General features: G+C 47.6%; 1 protein-coding gene across 2 annotated transcripts in view; it reads right to left on the bottom strand.

The window, feature by feature from the left end:
* Positions 1-20,232, bottom strand: part of Adam17 (ADAM metallopeptidase domain 17) — a 48,389-nt gene that overhangs the window by 1,883 nt on the left and 26,274 nt on the right. For both annotated transcript variants that reach the window (XM_059248679.1, XM_059248680.1), the window contains 12 exons: positions 19,893-19,982; positions 17,102-17,215; positions 14,144-14,288; positions 13,942-14,030; positions 10,179-10,331; positions 7,646-7,845; positions 5,642-5,745; positions 5,344-5,478; positions 3,443-3,573; positions 2,567-2,645; positions 1,513-1,601; positions 12-62 (listed from right to left, as the gene is read on the bottom strand). In XM_059248679.1, the coding sequence (XP_059104662.1) occupies positions 12-62; positions 1,513-1,601; positions 2,567-2,645; positions 3,443-3,573; positions 5,344-5,478; positions 5,642-5,745; positions 7,646-7,845; positions 10,179-10,331; positions 13,942-14,030; positions 14,144-14,288; positions 17,102-17,215; positions 19,893-19,982 (1,380 nt within the window). The remainder of the gene's footprint in view (positions 1-11; positions 63-1,512; positions 1,602-2,566; positions 2,646-3,442; positions 3,574-5,343; positions 5,479-5,641; positions 5,746-7,645; positions 7,846-10,178; positions 10,332-13,941; positions 14,031-14,143; positions 14,289-17,101; positions 17,216-19,892; positions 19,983-20,232) is intronic.

The following is a 20,232-nucleotide window of genomic DNA, read 5'->3' as shown; positions in this document are numbered from 1 at the left end:
TGTATACTTACACTGTGGTGAAACAGAGACAGGGACTCATACTGCTTGTCCAGTTTCTTGTCCTAGGAGGAACAGAAAGTAAAAATGTCATGAAAACTAAAAGGAGCCCACCCCTCCACCAGTGCGTGCTTCCTGTTCACTATCCTAGGCGGAGTGAACTCAGCCCCCACTGCAGAGTGGTAGCAGGCACGTGGCTCAGCCCTGGAGCAGGTGCCTGGCACCCCTGGGGCCTCTGGTCTGTCTGCTACCAAAAAGAAACCCAAGGGACAGACTCATAGCTGAGAACACACTTGAGCTCCCAGGCAAGAAGCGCCGCTGCTCTAAGCGACGCACACGAGAGATGGGCTTCCGTCCTGTCTTTCTCAGGTGTCTTACACTGGGCAGGGGTGTGTGCAACAGCATCAGCCCATAGCCACAGCGCCTGGGCACTGGGACAGTTGGCAGCCTCCCTCCGTCCTGACTTCACCATCCAACCCACAGCCTTTCACAGAACTGAGTCTAGATCCCCGTGTTGTATTTCTGCAGGAGGCCGAACGCTAACTGACAGGGAAAGGCAGCACCAAGAACTGGGCCACGACCACCTTCCGTGGCCAGAAACAAACCATCACGAAGTGGTTTTGCTCTGAAATCAAGATTAGCCATGGTCCACATCTAGCATTCGGGAGGGCCGGTGCGGCTGTCCTGAGATGCATCTTCTAACAAAGCCTCCCTTCACAGCAGCTCCGCCTTGGCCCCACCTTAGCACTGTCCACACTGCGGGGCCAGGAGAGCACGAGAGAGCTGCACACAGCAAGCCTCGTCCTTCATCTGTAGGCACCACTCCCTACTCATGCAAGGCAGACGCTTTAAAACTCAAAATGTATAAAGCACCTTTAAAGACAGTCTAATTTAACAGGTAACTGTTATCTGTAAAGATGTGAACACTGTACACGACAATGTCAACATCTACACAGTACATGGGAATATCTGAAATGTTTACAGTTGTTCCCCATAACCAAGTCAGCCCCAGGCAAGTCCAGCTAAATGCTCTCCTGTGTTTAAAAAAAAAAAGGCAAAGTACACACACATTTGAAAAAGCATGTTACTTTGTGTGCGAGTGTACTTAGCCTACAAGGAGGGAGGACCACTCTGAGGAGTCAGTTCTCTCCTCCAACCATGGAAGTCCTGGGGAAAGAACCTGCTGGGTCTCATGCTGACCGCGTCACCATGTCTCCAGAGCTGAGGCTGGTCAACTTTGAGCTCATGGTCCTCCTGCCTCTTTCCTGAGAGCAGGCCCTGCTGGACCTAGTTTTTCCAGTGCTGGGGAGGAACACCCAGCACAGGGCGAGCAAGGGAAGCTCTCCTGGCCAAGCTAAGTACCCGCTCCCATTCTGTCCAAAGATCACCAGATTCTGAGGCAAGCTGACTTAGAACATGTAGAGTAGCACTGGCAACACTGTACATCTGTCTTTCAACCTGGAGCTGCTCAACACTTCTGTAAAATGTTTGATCACTTAAACTTGGGTGACTTACCACACAGTGGACAAGAATGCTGAAAGGAATCCAGAATATCAAGGAGAAAACCAGGACGGACCCTACGATGTTGTCTGCCAAAAACTTCCCTGTGAATAATTCCAAACAGTGAATGTCTCAACCACAAACTTCACAAGTCGTCTGCAGAACGATTGGGGTGAGGAAACTAGAGTACTGGGTGTGCTTTCTAGGTCCACGGTGCCAGCAGACCAGCACAGTATTACCTGAAGATGACTGTCATTTTTACAGCCAAATTCTAGGGGTTTTTTGCCTTCTGCAAAACCTGAGACCTACTGGTAAATAACTCTTAGATCAAACCAGTCCCGAGACTGAACCAAGATCAGTTGGTCCACTCTCTGAAAACGCACGCATGCAACATACACAAGAATGATGAGTTAGTTTCGTCTTAGCCAACAAAGTATTTTTTAACTTTTTTTTTTTTTTTGTGTGTGTGTGTGTGTGTGTGTGTGGTTTTTTTTGGGACAAGGTTTCCCTAACAGCCTTGGCTGTCCTGGAACTCGCTTTGTAGACCAGGCTGGCCTCAAACTCAAGAGAGCCACCTGCCTCCCGAGTGCTGGGATTGAAGGCATGTGCTACCCTGCCCAACTTCTAAACTCTGGCGTAATCAAACACCAGATGGTCTGGGAACTGAACCCGGGTCCTCTGGAACATCAGTCAGTGCTCTTAACTGCTGACCCACCTCTCCAGCCCGACTTCTAACCTTTATTTTCACATGTTCTGCCTGCACATGTGTCTGTGCACCATATGAATGCAGTGCCCTGAGAGGCCAGAAAAGGATGTTGGATCCCTAGGACTAGAGTTACAGGTAATTATGATCCACCATGTGGGTGCTGGGAATTGAACCCAGGGTCTTCTGGAAGAAAAAACCAGTTTGCTACCCTGAGCCATCTCTCTAATCCCCAACAGGTATTTCAGAACCGATGTGGTGAATAGCTGTCTTCTGTTGTAGGGTTACGGCACAAATTCTGAACCACACCTCAGTCCCCATGGAAATCCGCTCAGCCCTTGTTAATGCAGGAAATAGTTCACTTACCAAAAGTGTTGATGCTCAACTGATCAATGAAATCCCAGAAACGCTCAATGACATCCTGTACTCGCTTTTCACATTTGCCCTATGAGGAGAAAACACACTGTGCTATCCCAAACAACACTTTTAGAACTAATAAATCCTCAGAAAAACAATGGGCACCTAAACAACTTCAGTTGGTGGCCACCTCGAGTACAGGACGGTAATTCTAATAGGAAGACACCTGAGGAAGGAGGTCTACACCTTCACAATCAGTCCCTTAAAAAATACTGGGTGCACGGTGGGGTGAGGGTGTTCAGACAGGGTATCCTGTGTCGCAAAACTGGGCCTGTCTGTTTTCCTGATGGCTAAGAACACAGGAGTGTGTTGTCACATCCAGCCCAGAAGTCCACTTTCAGAACAGCCAGGATAAGGCTCAGACAAACTCGTGCTGGAGCAGCCAGTCAGGAGGACAACCATTCTACCCACACGTTAGTATTGAGTTTGCAGTCAGAGGCGTCTAAACGCAAAGGGCGTCTTGTGACCTTTCGGACCAGTGCCTGCTTCCAGGGACGGTGCAGACAGGAGTGGGCAGGTCGTCTAGGGTCACTGGAGCTCACACCCGAGCGCAGAGAAGCAGCCCTGGGGAGGAAGCTTACTTGTTTGTTTTTGAGACCAGATCTCAGCAGTAACCCTGGCTGGTCAGACACAGAGCCCGATTCCCAGGCTTGGACAATGGACACAGACTCAGACCTTCTCAAGCTGTGATTCTGAAGGAGGCACTCAGTAGGAGAGGCCAAGGCTGCTTTGTTACCTGAGTGGGACCCTGGCCTCTCTACAGACGCAGAATTCCACAGTAGGAGAGGCTCCCAAAGTCTCAGACAAGGGGGACACAATACTTACATTCATGTCACAAAACCCGACTGTACAGGGCTTCCCTTTCCTCAAAAACAAGTTCTTCTGCTCTGCATCCACGTAGGGCACACACGGGCCGGAGAGGTTCCTGCAGCACACCTTGCATGAGTTGTCGGTGTCTGAAAGAGAAGGGCCGCTGACACCAGTCCACCCCCGGCCTCCCTCCCTCCCTCCCAGATGGTAAAAGCTGACCCTATCCAAGGCTGACGGTTCCAGTCAGAGACAGCCTGCCTGTGTGGGGTATGTGATGGCTTGAGTTCCAGGTCTAGCACCATGAAAAGAAAATGGGCCACAACTCCATATTCAGCTAACAGTTTCTAACTTCATAATTCCTCAGCTCTTCGAGTTCAAACCATTATTACCTGGGTGTGGTAGTGCACGCCTTTAATCCCAGCACTTGGGGATCAGAAGCAGGCAGATCTCTGTGACTCCAAGGCCAGCCAGGTCTACCTAGTGAAATCTAGGAAGCCAGGGGCACAAAGTGAGACTAACAGAAAAGTCTGATGATTACAGTGTCTTCTCAGTCTAAACCTGCATAACGTTCTTGCAAATGTGTCCCTCTGCCCCAGCGTTCCTGTCACCCTGTCAGTGTCCTTGAGTTCTGTGTAAAGCCTGTCCTGCATGAGGCCAATGCAGCTGTGACATCATCACCTGGGGTAAAAGCACCAGGTGAGCTGTGGAGACACTCAGAATGAAAAATTCACCTCCACAGTCTGCATTTGCTCTGGGGACCTAAGTTTATCTTCAGGAAGAAAGCCAAGGAGGACACAGCAAAGGCTCCCGTGCTGACTACAAAGGTGACTGTCCCTCCAAGCCCGTTGTCACTCAATCGTTTACTGGCAGCTGTGTGGTCTCTGAGGCACTGTGGCTCCAACCACGGGCCTCGTGCATGCAGGCTAGGCGGGTTCTCTGCTGCTGAGCTGCACACCAGCACCTGCTGGCCTTACAGTGACCCACGGGGAGGAACCACTCACTCCAGTGTGTGGAGGAGTTCCCAGCCTCAGGATTTAACCGTGAGGTCTCTATATGCAACAGAACTGGCATCAATCCACCAGCTCCACAGCCAAGTGGGAAATGGGAGTCCAGCCAGGCCCTGGATGTCCTTAAGCCTCCCTTCAGACCTAGTGATTCCAAAAATAAGAGCATGGGAACCCAAGGAAACTGTGAGGCTAGCATTAAAAAGGCTGCTTTTCCAGACTGCCCCCACAGGGATGAGAGGGGGGCAGACCTTGATGGCATCATCCAAAGTCCCACGGGGGAGGGGGGGGGCCGCAAAGTAGGTAAAGGCACTGCCTGCCAACTTGAAAACCTGAGTTTGATTCCTGAGACCTACGTGGTACAAGGTGAGAACTGACCCCCCCAAGTGATCCTTTGACTGTAAGTGCACAAGGAAGGCCCACTGTGCATGTGAGTGTGCATGCACACAAATGCAATTCTGAAAATCCCACCTACAGGACTTGGATCCTGGAAACTGCTTTGGTTAAGTTCAAGGAGTCTGCTCCATTAGTGCCATGAACAGAGCTGTTGCTGCCTTTGTGCTTTAGCCGTCATGTGAGGGGGGTGAGGACGGTCCTCCCCCCCTCCCCTCAATGCCTTCCCAATCTACACTGCAGCTGCCTGCCTGCCACGGTCTGAATGGAGTGGGGAATGGGTTCACGCAGGTTGGTGGGAAGCCTGGGTCTGAACACAGACCTGTCTGCAGACACGCAGGTTGGTGGGAAGCCAGGGTCTGAACACAGACCTGTCTGCAGACACGAACCAACGATCCAGCCTGCTGTTTCGATCCAGCCTGCTGTTTCCCTCATCCGTCTGCTTCTCCCCTTTAGGAGCAGCAGGGAGCAACAGACCGAAAAACGGCTGTCTCCAGCTACAGGACGCCGAGCACTCACCGGCGCACGCACAGGACTCCAGCTCCTGCTCTCTCTTGCAGAAGGGAATGCATTTTCCAGCCTTGCACTTGCCAAGGTCCAAGCACACCGTGTCATCTTCTGCATCTCCTGGTGGGGGGCACTCACTGCTATTCCCTGGAGGCAAACACCAATTAAAACAGTCTCAGGACACAGCAGTTGTCACGCACTAGCAAAGAGCAAGGGCTCAGGGGCTGTTTTCACCTGAAAGAAACTTGACCCCAATTTCCAAATACATGTTCACCGCCACGGACACCCGGGGAGCAACGGAAACGCGTACCTGTGCAGTAGGACACGCCTTTGCAAGTGGCATTAATGGCCTCCTGGCACTTCTTCTGGGCCGTCTCAAACTGACAATTTTTACAGCAAGGGCTGTTCCTATCACTGTGGAAGAGCAGACAAACACCCCTGAGTGCCGACGGCAGCCCCACCCTCTGATGCTATGGTTGTTAGTGACCTGAACACTGAAACAAGACCCCAGGCCACGTCACCACTGCCCAGCCTGACGCCTCTGGAGCTCTCTGCACTGTGTGTGTCCCTTCCTAATGTGGGGAAGCATCAATGCCACACTTCAGCAAGAAAGAGTACCCACAGCAATCACCTTTTTTGGTATTCTTGGTTTTCATTAACTAGTTAAGAAAAAACCCAGGGATGCACCAGTGGCCACGAAACAATGCAGCCTGAGTCCCATCCCACTCCCTATGAGAATCTACAAGTTAAAAGGCACACCGCACAGATGACTAATTCACCAAACACTGGTCCATCCGGCACTTAAAGAATGGAAATGTAAGTACCTTCCAATTCGGAATCTGCCTGATATCATGAAACAGCACTCCACATCATTCTATTATGTGGATACATAGTAACAATTTATGTCCCAATATTACCATCCTGGACTGTTCCGATATTTGCTGCTGTAAAAGACACAGCTATGAGTGCCTTGATGAGTTAACTTTTTTGTTAAAATGATTTTTTTCCCCAGATAGGCTCTCACTGTGTAGTCTTGGCTGGCCTGGAGCTCACTATGTACACCAAGCTGGATTCGAACACACAGAGATCTGCCTCCCTCTGCCTTTCCAGTACTGAGATTAAAGGCATGCCCCACCATGCCTGCTTTAAAAAGATTCTTAAACTCCAATGAGACAACTAGTAAAGGCAGTCACTACCAAGCTTAATTTTAAAATAAAAACAAATCTCAAGCACTGGGGAGGCAAAGGTAGGTAATCTCTGTGCGTTCCACACTAGCCTGTCTAGATGAAGAGTTGAAGGCCAGCCAGGGCTATATAATGAGACCCTGTCTCAAAAAATTAATACAATACAAAAGGGGATGTATCAGCGGTCATGCAAGCAAGGTGAAGGATTTTTTTAAAACAGGTCTAAATATTTCCCTAAAGCGTTGCGCTTGCACACACACAGGCTCTTACACACAACACACACTTTACTTCAGGGGCCTGCACTGCAAGCTCCCGTTATCTGGACCCTCACGACCCACGCCCCGTGCTCTGTGGGGACACTTCTCACCTGCACCGCACACCCGCTTCCGCGTGCACTCACTTCTCACCTGCACCGCACACCCGCTTCCGCGTGCACTCACCTCTCACCTGCACCGCACACCCGCTTCCGCGTGCACTCACTTCTCACCTGCACCGCACACCCGCTTCCGCGTGCACTCACCTCTCACCTGCACCGCACACCCGCTTCCGCGTGCACTCACGTCTCACCTGCACCGCACACCGGGCTTCCGCGTGCACTCACTTCTCACCTGCACCGCACACCGGGCTTCCGTGTGCACTCACTTCTCACCTGCACCGCACACCCGCTTCCGCGTGCACTCACCTCTCACCTGCACCGCACACCGGCTTCCGCGTGCACTCACCTCTCACCTGCACCGCACACCCGCTTCCGCGTGCACTCACTTCTCACCTGCACCGCACACCGGGCTTCCGCGTGCACTCACTTCTCACCTGCACCGCACACCCGCTTCCGCGTGCACTCACCTCTCACCTGCACCGCACACCGGCTTCCGCGTGCACTCACCTCTCACCTGCACCGCACACCCGCTTCCGCGTGCACTCACGTCTCACCTGCACCGCACACCCGCTTCCGCGTGCACTCACGTCTTACCTGCACCGCACACCCGCTTCCGCGTGCAGTCACTTCTCACCTGCACCGCACACCCGCTTCCGCGTGCACTCACTTCTCACCTGCACCGCACACCGGCTTCGGCGTGCACTCACTTCTCACCTGCACCGCACACCCGCTTCGGCGTGCAGTCACTTCTCACCTGCACCGCACACCGGGCTTCAGCGTGCAGTCACTATTGCAGCAGGTGTCGTTGTTGAGGTACATGATGCCCGGGTCACACTCCTCTCCTTCGTCCACCCTGGAGTTGCCACACACCTTGTTACTGCGTTCCTGGAAGCACTCCTGAGCCTTGCTCTCTATGGTCTTGTAGATGGACTGTTTGCTGCAGTTTGAAAACATCTTAAGAGAACACAGGGCCGTCAGAGTCGGAAGAACACGATGAAATCCCAAGTAAGTCTGTGCTCTCTGCACACAGACACTAACTGTGAAGCCACCGTCGATGCCACCACTGGGCTACTGGGTGGTCCCCTGCAAATGCCACAGTAAAAACTTCTCAAGTGGAACAATGTAGAAAAGACCAACTATTCGATGTGATTTACTAGTGATTTACTTAAACGCTGCTTGCACTGTCTATGCACCAAGCATGACTCCCCTGCTCCCTGGAACAGAATGACCTAGAGAAATAGCCGAGACAGTGGGCCACTGCTAACTGTCACCTATGTGAAATGTTGTGTGCCTTGTGTTCTGCAAAATAAAGATACCTGGAGATCAGAGAGGGAGCCAGCCACTGGTTAACCACAGAGCCAGGCGGTGGTGGCACACACCTTTAATCATGCCAGCACTTGGGAGGAAGCAGGAAGATCAGGAGTTCAAGGCCACCCTGGACTACAGAAGATTGACCTACTCTAGAAGAGAAACAGAGCCGGGCGGTGGTGGTGCACGCCTTTACTCCCAGAGCTAGGGAGGTGGAGACAGGATCTCGGGCCCTGAGGACTCCTAGAGACAGGATCTCCCCTTCAGTCTGAGATTTCACAGAGGTAAGAAGTAGCTAGTGGCTGCTGCTCTGCCCTCGGATCTCCAGGCAAGCTTTACTTGTCAGAACACAAACAAAACAGCATACAATGGTAAATCTTGCTTGCTTCCCCACCCCTCTTGTGGTTTAGAGCAGTGGTTCTCAACCTGTGGACCCCGTTAGGATAGCATATCAGATATCCTGCATATTAGAGATTTACATTATGATTCATAACAGTAGCAAAAATTCAGTTATTTAGTAGCAATGAAAATAACTTTATGGTTGGGGGTCACCACAACATGAGGGACTGCACTAAAGGGTCGCAGCATTGGGGAGGCTGGGAACCACTTCTCAGAGTATATACAGATGAATACAAACTGGCCCCGCCGGGCAGGAGCCTTTCCAGAGCAGTCCTGGCTTCAGTCCACAGGTGACATCTCCCCCCTCTCAACAGTGTCGAATGCTGCAACCTTGTTTCCCTTCACTAAATACAAAATGGCTAGGGCTTCTGTTTTAAGACAAGGGTCTTGATTGTGTGGCTCAGGCTAGCCTGGAGCTCCCTGTCTAGACCAGGCTAGCCTTGAACTCAGATACACCTGCCTCTGCCTCTCTCTAGCGCTGGGGTTGAAGGAGTGGCCCACCATGCCCCACAGGTCAAAAAAGTTAGTGCCCTTAGCTGAGGACCCAAGCCACCACAGCTGGCAAGAAGGCCTCTTCCTGAGCAGTTACACTGGGAAGCAGTGGGTCTCCGGGGCCTAGACAGTGCCGAGCAGAACTGTTCAAAGAGAAAACACGTACTAAATGTGACGGGTGCAGGACAAACCAGCTGTGCTTCCCTGACAGCTCTGCCCACGACCCACTGCCACTAGCAAGTTCTCACAGGCCACTCAGGGCCCGCGGGGAATTCCTTGGAGGAGGAAGTAGCATTGTGTGCTTTCCCTGGAGCAGAGTGTGCAAAGTCAAATGTTCCCCCAGGCCCTGGCAACACCCCGTAACCAGAGCAGCCCAGTAGGAACCCACTAGCTTTATGTGACCAGTTAAGACTCTTTGCTCGTTCAATCTTCTATACTTCTTATTACAGAAGTGTCCAAACGTGTGTCAAATGGACACATAATTCATGAATGTGCATGGCCCTCACCAGCTTCCACATGACTTCACAGGTTTTCTGTATTTAACACTTGTTTTTCAGAGTTTTATTAGCCGGGCAGAGGTGGTGCACACCTTTAATCCCAGTACTCAGGAGGCAGAGCCAGGCGGATCTCTGAGTTTGAGGCCAGCCTGGTCTACAGAGTGAGTTCCAGGAAAGGCACAAAGCTACAGAGAGAAACCCTGTCTCGAAAAACCAAAGGGTTTTATTAAGGGACATTTAATCCCTCGTACAGCAAGGGAGGGAGGGAGGGAGGGAGGGAGGGAGGGAGGCTGGTAACAGCAAACTGGGAAGTACCGCTGAATTAAACGAGTAACAAACTGTAAATAAAATCGTCAGGCCCTTTTGAAGGCTGAACCAAGCACCCTCAAAAGCAGGACCCTGACACTAGTCACTACTGCGGCTGTCAGAATGAACCCGAATGTACACGATTCACCTTGACAAAACTGTCCAAACGACACCAAGTCCTACTATATTTGAGAGTTCCGTCTCCAGGGAACATCCAGTTTTCCCGTTTCCAGCAACACCACACAGCCTTCCCTCCTACACTAAAAACGATCACAACACACGTACCTTATTGTTCTCGTGGTCACCACTCACAGCTATGGGGTACATGACGTACTTTCCTCCCTGGTCCTCACTTGGAGCACATTCTGCTAGCCCATCAGGATCATGTTCTGCCCCAAAATTGTGTCCCAATTCATGAGTTGTAACCAGGTCAGCTTCCTTGAGAACCAGGCAAAGAAAACGTGTAACCATCAGCTACTTTTGTGGGTTGGGCCAAGGCTACATTTGTCAGATCAAGTGGACGAACAACGACTCCCGTAAGTGACCACACCCACATACACCCATCATACACAGTTTTCACGCGCGTGTGTGTGTGTGTGTGTGTGTGTGTGTGTGTGTTTGTGAAAGGGGGCGGGGAGGGAGGGAGAGAACACAGTAAATGTGTGAGTGAGGTCAGGGCTGTTTTATACAGCATCTTTACCTGCTAAGCCATCTCCCTGGCCCCCATAAATGTAATGGGGAGGGGATGGCTCAGTGGTTAAGAGTGCTTACTGCGCTTTCAGAGTTCAGTTCCAACCACCTGTAATTCCAGTTCCAGGGGATCAAATATGCAGGCTCCTGCTTGCACATAAACTCAAGATGGCCCATACATACACATATAAACAATAAATTAATTAGTTAAAAAACACAGAAAGATGGATGGAACCTGAGAAAACACACCCGAAGCTGACCTCTGACGCCACGTTCACAGATAGGGAGAGAGGAAAGGAAGGTGGGACGCTGAAAGCTTCCCCAAAACACCTGTATGATTTACTCTTCCATCTTTCAACAACAGTGGAAGTCGCCTCTCTATACTTAAACCCAGCCTTGCAGGGGTCAACTCTCTCCCGCCTCCATGTGGGGACAAGCTTGGCAACAAGTAACTTGGCATCTCGACCGTCCCAATGCCTTTCACATTTCTTGAGAGTTGAAAACAGTACAAAAAGGAACTCTACACTTACTTCTACTCCTTCAGGAATAAGAGGACACAACCTTCCAGGTCAAAGATCAAGGGCAGAGGGCAACAGCGAACAGATGCCACAAAAAATTACATTAGTTTTTTAAAAAGTGAAATACTGCAAGCACAGCTACACAGAAAGGGGCTAGCAACAAAAAGGCTACTGTAACCCAAAAAAAAAAAAAAAAAGCACCAATGAAAGATTCCAAAGGGCTGAAGAGAAAGCTGAAGGCATCACACAGGAAACAAGAAAACAGGAGAAAGCATTAAGGAGCAACAGACAGGCAGGCAGTGGAGCACACCTTTAATCCCAGCACTCAGGAGGCAGAGACAGGTGGATCTCTGAGTTCAAGGCCAGCCTGGTCTACAGAGTGAGTTCCTGGACAGCCAGGGATATACAGAGAAACCCTGTCTCTCAAAACAGAGAGACAGAGACAGAGAACAGATCATTTATTCTACGAGATCAAATATCTGGTCTAATTAATTAATTTCCAAACAGAATAGACAAGATACATGGGCCCACCTACTGTCCCAGCTAGCTACTCATAGGCTGAGGTGGGGGGGGGGGGCGCTACACTGGCCCAGGAGGTTAAGGCCACTTGGGTAACACACACAGTGGAGGATGAAGAACACATACACAAAAGGTATCTAGGAAATAACTCATGCCTTGTTGATACATGCCTGCAATCCCAGCACCCGGGAGACTGATACAAGGGAATCTCAAATTCGTGAGACTCTGTCTCACCAAAAACAAACACACCAAACAAAAAAGTAAACATTTTGCACAAAGACAAAGTATCTAGACTGAAGGGCCCACCTGCCCCCACAAAGGAGGGAAAAAAAGAAAACGTTAAACCAATTTAAAAAAAAAAAAAAAAAGATTTATCTTAGTTATGTATGGAGCCTCTGTTTGGGTATGTGCAAATGAGTACAGTGCTCATGGGGACCAGAAGAGGGCGCTGGATCCCTGGTCCTGGGAATCAAACTCAGGTCCTCTGGAAGAGCAGGAAGCAGTCTTAACTGTTGAGCCAGCTTTCCAGCTCCACATAGTCAATTTTAAGCTCACAGTCAAAACGCCGGTGTCAGCCGGGCGGTGGTGGCGCACGCCTTTAATCCTAGCACTCGGGAGGCAGAGCCAGGCGGATCTCTGTGAGTTCGAGGCCAGCCTGGGCTACCAAGTGAGTTCCAGGAAAGGCGCAAAGCTACACAGAGAAACCCTGTCTCGAAAAACCAAAAAAAAAAAAACAAAACGCCGGTGTCTCAGATATTGATGTTTCCTACCAATACCTTCTCTCTCCTCCCTTTCCCTTCCCCCTCCTTTCACTCTCTGTGTATTTGGCTTTTTGAGACAGGGTCTTTCTACATAGATCTGGCTGTCCTAGAACTCACAATGTAGACTAGGCTGACCTCAAACTCAAGATCTACCTGCCTCTCCCTCCCAAATGCTCAGATTAAAGATGTCCACCACCATGCCCAGCTCTCCCTTTAGAGTACCCTAATTCTGCTCTGGGCAGCAACATATTCAGTTATAATAGCTACCTTTCTGCCCTGGTGCTGTGGACATTCATGTGTCCAGGGAGGCATAACCAGAAACTGGTGGATGAGGCTTGTAGAAAAGCTTTGGTAGAAGCTCTTGTCTCTTTCTCCTCCTCTACAGGAGAGACAAGAACCACCTGTGCCTATGAGGCCGCAGCATGAGGACAGGGCTTGTGCTCAGAAAGGCTAAAGGGAAGCCAGGGAGACCTAGACTGAGAGCATCTTTGAATGTCCAAGTGTAACCTGGAAGGCTATCTCAGGTAAGTAACTCAGAAAAATAAGCCCCTGTTTACGCCACTACTGCTTACTGTATTTTCTATTATTTGTAGCAAAGCATATTTGAACAGATATAACTATACAGGAACAAGGTTTTTTGTTTTGTATTTTGAGACAGTCTCAGGTACCAAGCTGGCCTTGACTGTAGTATGAAGCCAAGGACAATCTTGAAATGTTGATCCTCCACCTCTACCCTCCAGAGCTGGGGTTGTAGGTGTGCATCTCCATCCCTGGTTTTATATGCTACACACTAGGCAAGCACTCTACTAACAGAGCTACATCTCCAGACCCCAAAACAAGACATAAAGATCTCTTAGGAAAAAAAGGTCACAGACTGAGGCTAAGGTCTCATACTCTTCTTAACAGCACATGAATGCCAGTAGACAATGGAGCAATGCCTAAAATTTGAAAGGACAGAACACACCCAGCCACACTATCAACCAAGTATGATTACTTTTAAAAAGATATCAGTAGCCGGGCGGTGGTGGCGCACGCCTTTAATCCCAGCACTCGGGAGGCAGAGCCAGGCGGATCTCTGTGAGTTCGAGGCCAGCCTGGGCTACCAAGTGAGTTCCAGGAGAGGCGCAAAGCTACACAGAGAAACCCTGTCTCGAAAAACCAAAAAAAAAAAAAAAAAAAAAAAAAAAAAAAAAAAAAAAAAAAAAGATATCAGTATAAATATGTAGCTCAGATTCTAACACAAAGCACTCTTAATCTATCCTGTTCAAAGACAAGACACGAAAGCAGGCTGGAGAGCTGTCTCAGTGGTTAAAAGCATGTGCTGCTCTTCCAGAGGCTGCATGTTCAGTTCCCAACACCGCTGTCAGATGGCTCACGGCCACCTATTACAAACCCAGCAGATCCAACACTCTTCTGGCATCTAGAGGGACCCATAACGTACACACTTGCACATGGGCACTCACATGTGTGCACAACACACACACACACACACACACACACACACACACACACAAAAACATTTTTTAAATAAAGTTCTTTTAAAAAAATCAAGGAACATACCTTTGTAAGGATGGTTTTACCATAATTTTTTGTACTAGTCAGACCACTATTCAAATAGATATTTTTCTTCCCACCTGGGCTGTAGTAAGCTAAAGGAAAAAGAACACAGACAAAAACTGCCTCGTAAACACAGAACTGAAACATCACCCAATCGGCCTTCTCTTAAGTCTCCCAGTGCCATGACCGTGCCAAGCACACTCACCTTTTGGGCAAACCCCTCCGTGACTGTTGGCTCTGGGAGAACCCACGTAAGCTAATCCAAGAGTTCCCATGTCAAAGTCCTGGTACGTGAAAAGATGAGCCAGGCAGACTTTGGATGCTTCTTCGGCTATATCAAAGCTAAATTGCTTTAAAGAGAGAGTATTCTTAATTAGATTACCATTCTGCCAGATTCAGGGTGCATATTACAGAGCAGCTGCATGAAACCTGATCCTAATTAGTCTTATCAATAAAAACCGGGAGTCAAATATCGGGGTAATAACCCGGAAGATCAGAGGAGCAGAGGAGCAGCCACAGTGACTTCTTACCTCTCCAGATCCTCCGACCAAATGGGGGCGTGATCCTGTCTCCACCCGCCTTATATTCCTGTCTCCATCTCCCAATTGTGCTGGGATCAAAGGCGTGCACCACCACCGCCCAGCCTCTGTGGTTAACTAGTGGCTAGCTCCGCCCTCTGATCTCCTCCAGGCCAGCTTTGTCAGAACACACACAAAACATCACACCACAGCTGCAGCTCTGCACTAGCACCTACAATATGCCTTCCCTGGGGTTCACAGCCATGCAGCAGGTAAAGCACAGCGGTCATGGGGTGGTGGGTAGCACCTAGGCACCTTTTCATCGACTCTGGATTCACTGCTCTTCCACACTGAAACCTAGTAAAGACCAGAACAGCCCAATTCCAGAGAGATTGCGGCCCTATGCTACAGCAGGTCAAAGTATTTCAATAGTTTAACACACTGTGCAGGGATTATTTTATTGTTAATTATTTGGGCTGGTAAAGATTTTTATTTAAATTTTATAAATTACAATTATAAAAAATTATTTTAAAAATTTATAAATATAAGTTTATAGAAAAGCAGACATACTTATTTGTATGGTACAAACAAAAGATTTAAAGCCATCTAAAGAACACTGCAGATTCAATCCCCCAACCTCTACCCTGCCCCACGCCCCACAGGCCTTACTTCAGTGTCTTTTATTTTTCTACTCTAACAATCCAAGAACTTTAAAAGTTTAAAAAGAAAAAAAATTATGACTTTTGAAAATGTTTAAGGCCAGCCTTTGGGAGGCAGAGGCAGGTGGAAGTCTGTAAGTTCAAGGCCAACTTGTGAGATCCTGTCTTAGCATATATACTCATGCATTTAAAATAAAAGCTCAGAGAATCCCATGTACAGAATAACGGACAGCTAGCTGTCTGGGACCTTGACAGTCCCTTGGCAACAGGGGTGAGTGAGACTCTAGGACTTCTCTGGGGGCTGAGGGGAAAAAAGACGGAAGGCGCACGTTTGGGCCCACAGGAAGCAGTGTGGTGGGTCAGCTGTCCAGGAATCAGGAAGTCTGGCTACTCAGGCTTACCCCAATGACTAACCCAGGACAAGACATCTACACCCTGATGAATGGGCCCAGCTGTGGTCACCACAAAGCTCATATATTGATGTTCTAGCCCCGACTAACTCAGAACACAGCTGTATTGGGAAATAGGGCCTTTACACAAGCAAGTGAGGTCCAGTGAGGACATATTCACAGGCCCTAATTACAGATGACCTGTTTCCTGGGGGCAGGTTTGTTCATTTGTTGCTTTGCAGTGCTGGATCCAAATGCAGGGCACAGGAATGCTAGCAAGGACATACAAGGACTGCATCTCCAGCATCACCCATGTCTTCATGAGGATAAGGACCCAGACATACACAGAGGGAGACATCAGCATGCTAAAGAGAGGCCTAAGCAGAAACCAATCCTGCCAATACCTGTATCCTGTACTGCTGGCTTCCAGAACTAGGAGAAAATAAACGCCAGAGGCTTAAGTCTCCCAGGCTGTGGTACTCGGTTAATAGGAGCTGGAGCTGAGTCCATTTGCTGAGACTTATCTCAGAAGCAACCATACGGAGCGCCTTTAATCACAGCACTAGGGAGGCAGAGGCAGGCAGATCTCTGAGTTTGAGGCCAGCCTGGTCTACAGAGCAAGCTCCAGGTCAGGACTACACAGAGATACCTTGACTCAGAAAAACAAAAATCAAAAAACAAAACAGGCCGGGCGGTGGTGACGCACGCCTTTAATCCCAGCACTCGGGAGGCAGAGGCAGGCGGATCTCTGTGAGTTTGAGGCCAGCCTAGGCTACCAAGTGAGTTCCAGGAAAGGCGCAAAGCTACACAGAGAAACCCTGTCTCAAAAAACCAAAAAAAAAAAAAAAAAAAAAAGAAAGAAAAAACAAAAAAAAAAAAAAAAATGATACTGTCTCAATCTCCCTCAGGGTGGCTGGCAGATCAAATTACATAAACCAGTATTATCTATAGACATAACACATAATGGGTCTCAATCTAGGGGAAAAATGATCAAAACAAACAAACAAAAAACCCTTTAATTCCATTCAAGATTGAAACTTAATTTTGGTCTTGTGGGTGCATAAGCAAAAAATCTGTATTAGCCCACCACCTGAACCAATACATTGTTGAAACTTTGAGATTAAAAAACAACCTACCCAAATGTTCCAAGCTGCTAAATCTGTAGTAATTTGTTACAGCAGCAACAGAAAATTAACATACAATTTACAAAAAGCAGGAACGTGCAGTCAGACACTGAAACCATATAGCAGTCAGTATATTAAGGTAAGAATGCACACAGGGTGCTAACACTCTTCAAATTTATTACCAGAATGAAAATAAAATGTTTACATTTCTATAGATCTCAAGTTATACTTGTGCTGGCCAATACATGTTCACTTCTTGGTAAGTACTGCTCTAAAAAACTTGTGGTTAAGTTTCAGAGAGACCTGAGACACAGAACAGTCAAAGTTTACAGGCTGACTATTCATGCTATTTTCCAGAAAAGACCCACTGTGCTGAATTAGGTACTCAAAGATATGAAGGTTTCTCCCATGCCCCTTCACTAGTACAGATACAGCCTCCCATTAGAAATTAAAAACTGCAGAGCAGGGCCTACCTCTAGCAACATCTTCACATCCCAAGCATCTTTTTCTTCGTTTGGGTAACTTTTTGCCATATTGAAGTGCCTTTCACCAGGTTTTACCTCTTGTGGAGACTTAAGAATTCGAATCTATACTTAAGAGAGAACACACTTAGAACAATTCCAAAGCAACCTAAAAGACTTTTACTGCATTATTTCATCACTTCAAAAACAGAGCACCTGGCCAGGCATGTGGTGCACACCTTTAGTCCCAGGACTCCAAAGGCAAAGGCAGGCAGATCTCTGAGCTGGAAGCTAGCTCAGTATACACAATGTGTTCCAGGACAACCAGGGCTGTCTGGAGAGACCCTGCCTCAAAAAACAAAAACAAAACCAAGACCAAAAACCCAGCAGCTGAGCGCTGGAGAGACCTCAGCAGCTAAGAGCACTTGTTCTTACTCAGGACCCAGGTTTGATCCCCAGCACCCACATGCAAGTTCACAACCTTCTATAACTTTAAATATATTTAAAAAAAAAATTCTTAATTAAAAAAAAAAATCAGCCTCTATGTAACCCTGGCACTTGGTAGGCTGAGATGGAGACAGGTCAGTCACTACTAGTTCAAGGGCAATCTGGGTTACATAGCCAAAGCCTATCTCAAAAAATAAACCCACAAAGCCATACCCATGCACTCACATACACATAGGTACACATGTATACACTCGCACGCACAAGCACACACACAAACACTCAACTATCTACTCCTATACAAAATGTTTTACAACCTCAAATATTCAAGGTCCAAAACAAACTGAAAAGCATATGGCATAGAAAACACATGGCAATGAGTTATTACAAAGTTAGAAATGCACTAAATCCTACATGTATTTAAAAAAGAGAACCTGGGTTACATGAGCCTAGGGTATTTATTACAATTATAGTCAGTAATTTAAAAGTGAAAGATTGACATGAACATCACTTCTGTACCGTAAGTACAGGACTATAAAAAAATCGGAGCTTCTCTTTGCATGCATGTTTAAGACAAATTCCCATTAAACCCACTAAGAAGAGGAAGAAAGGTCTCTGGTCCAGGACTTTGGGACAAGGACAGAAGGCTCAGCAGTCTCTGGCCTCCCCTGTCTGCGCCAACACTATGGTGAGCTTCCTGGGGACCTCAGAGTCAGTTGTGGTAAGAATCATCCGAAAGCCAGGGCTCCACACCTAAATTACACCCTCCAGCTCATCTCCAAGGGTTAAAGAAGTTGGCATTCTGTTCCCTATATTGCTATGTTCTTCGATTGTTTTCAAGTTCCTAAGGCCAAAAGGAACTATTTCTGATTCCCAAAAACCTGCACAGTTTTTATAGCTCTTTTCATAAGTTTTTTTAATAGTTTATAGCTACACATAGCAGTGATTTTAAAACCAGTAAGTCTGCTTTACATTATCGATGAGGAATTATACTCAACAAAGAGTAAAATAAAAAACCAAGAGTGTGCACACGCCGCCAGTGTGTTGAATACAAGCTTATTTGTGCACAACATCTGGAAGACAAGCCTGACTGACCTAGACTCAGTACGCAGACCAGGCTGCCTCTGCCTGCCAGGAACTAGAACTACAGGCACGCACCATGTCAAGATAAGTGATTTTTTTTCCCTTTTGTAGTTTGCCTTTTTGTTTGTTTGTTTGTTTTTCCAGACAGGGTTTCTGTGTAACCGCCCTGGTTACCCTGGGACGCGCTATGTAGACAAGGCTGGTGGCCTCGAACTCACAGAGATCCATCTGCCTCTGCCTCCCGAGTGCTGGGATTTTAGGTGTGCGACATCACCGCCCGGCTGTCTGCCTTTTTTTTTTAAGTCTCTCAATTTTACACACGATTTATAACCTGCAAAACTATATGGTTTCATACAAAGAACCTGGAAACATTCATATCAAAATATGTATTTTTCCAAAGCAATGCTCCATTTCCAAACCACCGAGGTCAGCTTTTACTGAGTGAGTGTGATGGTTGGTGCAGTGTGATTAGTGCAGCACTGACAGCCACGCTGTGCCAGCCAAGGAGCTGGAGGAGAGAGCTACTGCCTGGTACAACACACACACACACACACACACACACACACACACACACACACACACACACACACACCAGCCCCGCTGCACTGCACTCTTGAGTAAATTTCCTGACTATGGGTTCAAAACTGTAGAATTTTCCCCCCAAAAAAACTTTCTACTTTCCATCAGAATCTCTCTTTTTAATTCTTCTCAGAGATACAGTGGGCACAAAATTAGAATATCCTGTTAGCTGGGCAGTGGTGGCACACGCCTTTAATCCCAGCACTCAGGAGGCAGAGCCAGGCAGATCTCTGTGGGTTCCAGGCCAGCCTGGTCTACAAAGCGAGATCCAGGACAGGCTCCAAAGCTACACGGAGAAACCCTGTCTCGAAAAAAAAAAAAAAAAAAAAAAGAAAGAAAGAAAGAAAAGAAAAAAAAAAAGAATATCCTGTCATTGCTGGTTCATGTACTAGAATTCTAACTAGAGACTGAAGCATAATCAGAAGAAAAGAAACACTACAGGAAATGAAAGCACTATCATTAACAGATGAGGATGTAACAGCATTAACAGGTTTCATTCCTAAAACAACCCTCAAGAGAGAAACTTTATCATCTAGGACTGCATACCAAAAATTCAACACAATATATCATTTAAAAAGATCACAAATGAGAATATTTGTGATTAATGGTAAGGTAAGTTTAGGGTTTTAGAAAAAAATAAAAATATTTACTCTGTAGAAGCTCATGGATCAACAAGAGGCCTACTATTGATAAATACCTGTTCTATCTGTATTCCATAACCTTTAAACCCTGCATTATCCCACGAAGTGTTCCGGTATATGTCATCAACTCGGTCAATTAGCTCTATCTGTGAATATAAAAGATGAAGTTATGTAGAACTCTACCACTCATTACAATGTAATAACATCTCCTGGAATAAACATCTAATGGAGAAAAATGCAAGACTGACTGTGAAAACCTGCATCAAAAAACTAATCTTTATCACTAATGGGTCTATCAGAGAAAAGACCCCTAGAGCCAAACTTAAACCACTGTACAAGAACACTGTCTATGCAACCTCAGGCTTTTTAAATACGCCGTCCGAGTCAACTATAGAA

This window comes from Peromyscus eremicus, chromosome 22, assembly GCF_949786415.1.
Source record: "Peromyscus eremicus chromosome 22, PerEre_H2_v1, whole genome shotgun sequence".
Taxonomy (NCBI): Eukaryota; Metazoa; Chordata; class Mammalia; order Rodentia; family Cricetidae; genus Peromyscus; species Peromyscus eremicus.
The sequence above is the reverse complement of the archived record's forward strand: the minus strand, read 5'-3'. Positions and strand labels throughout refer to the sequence as shown.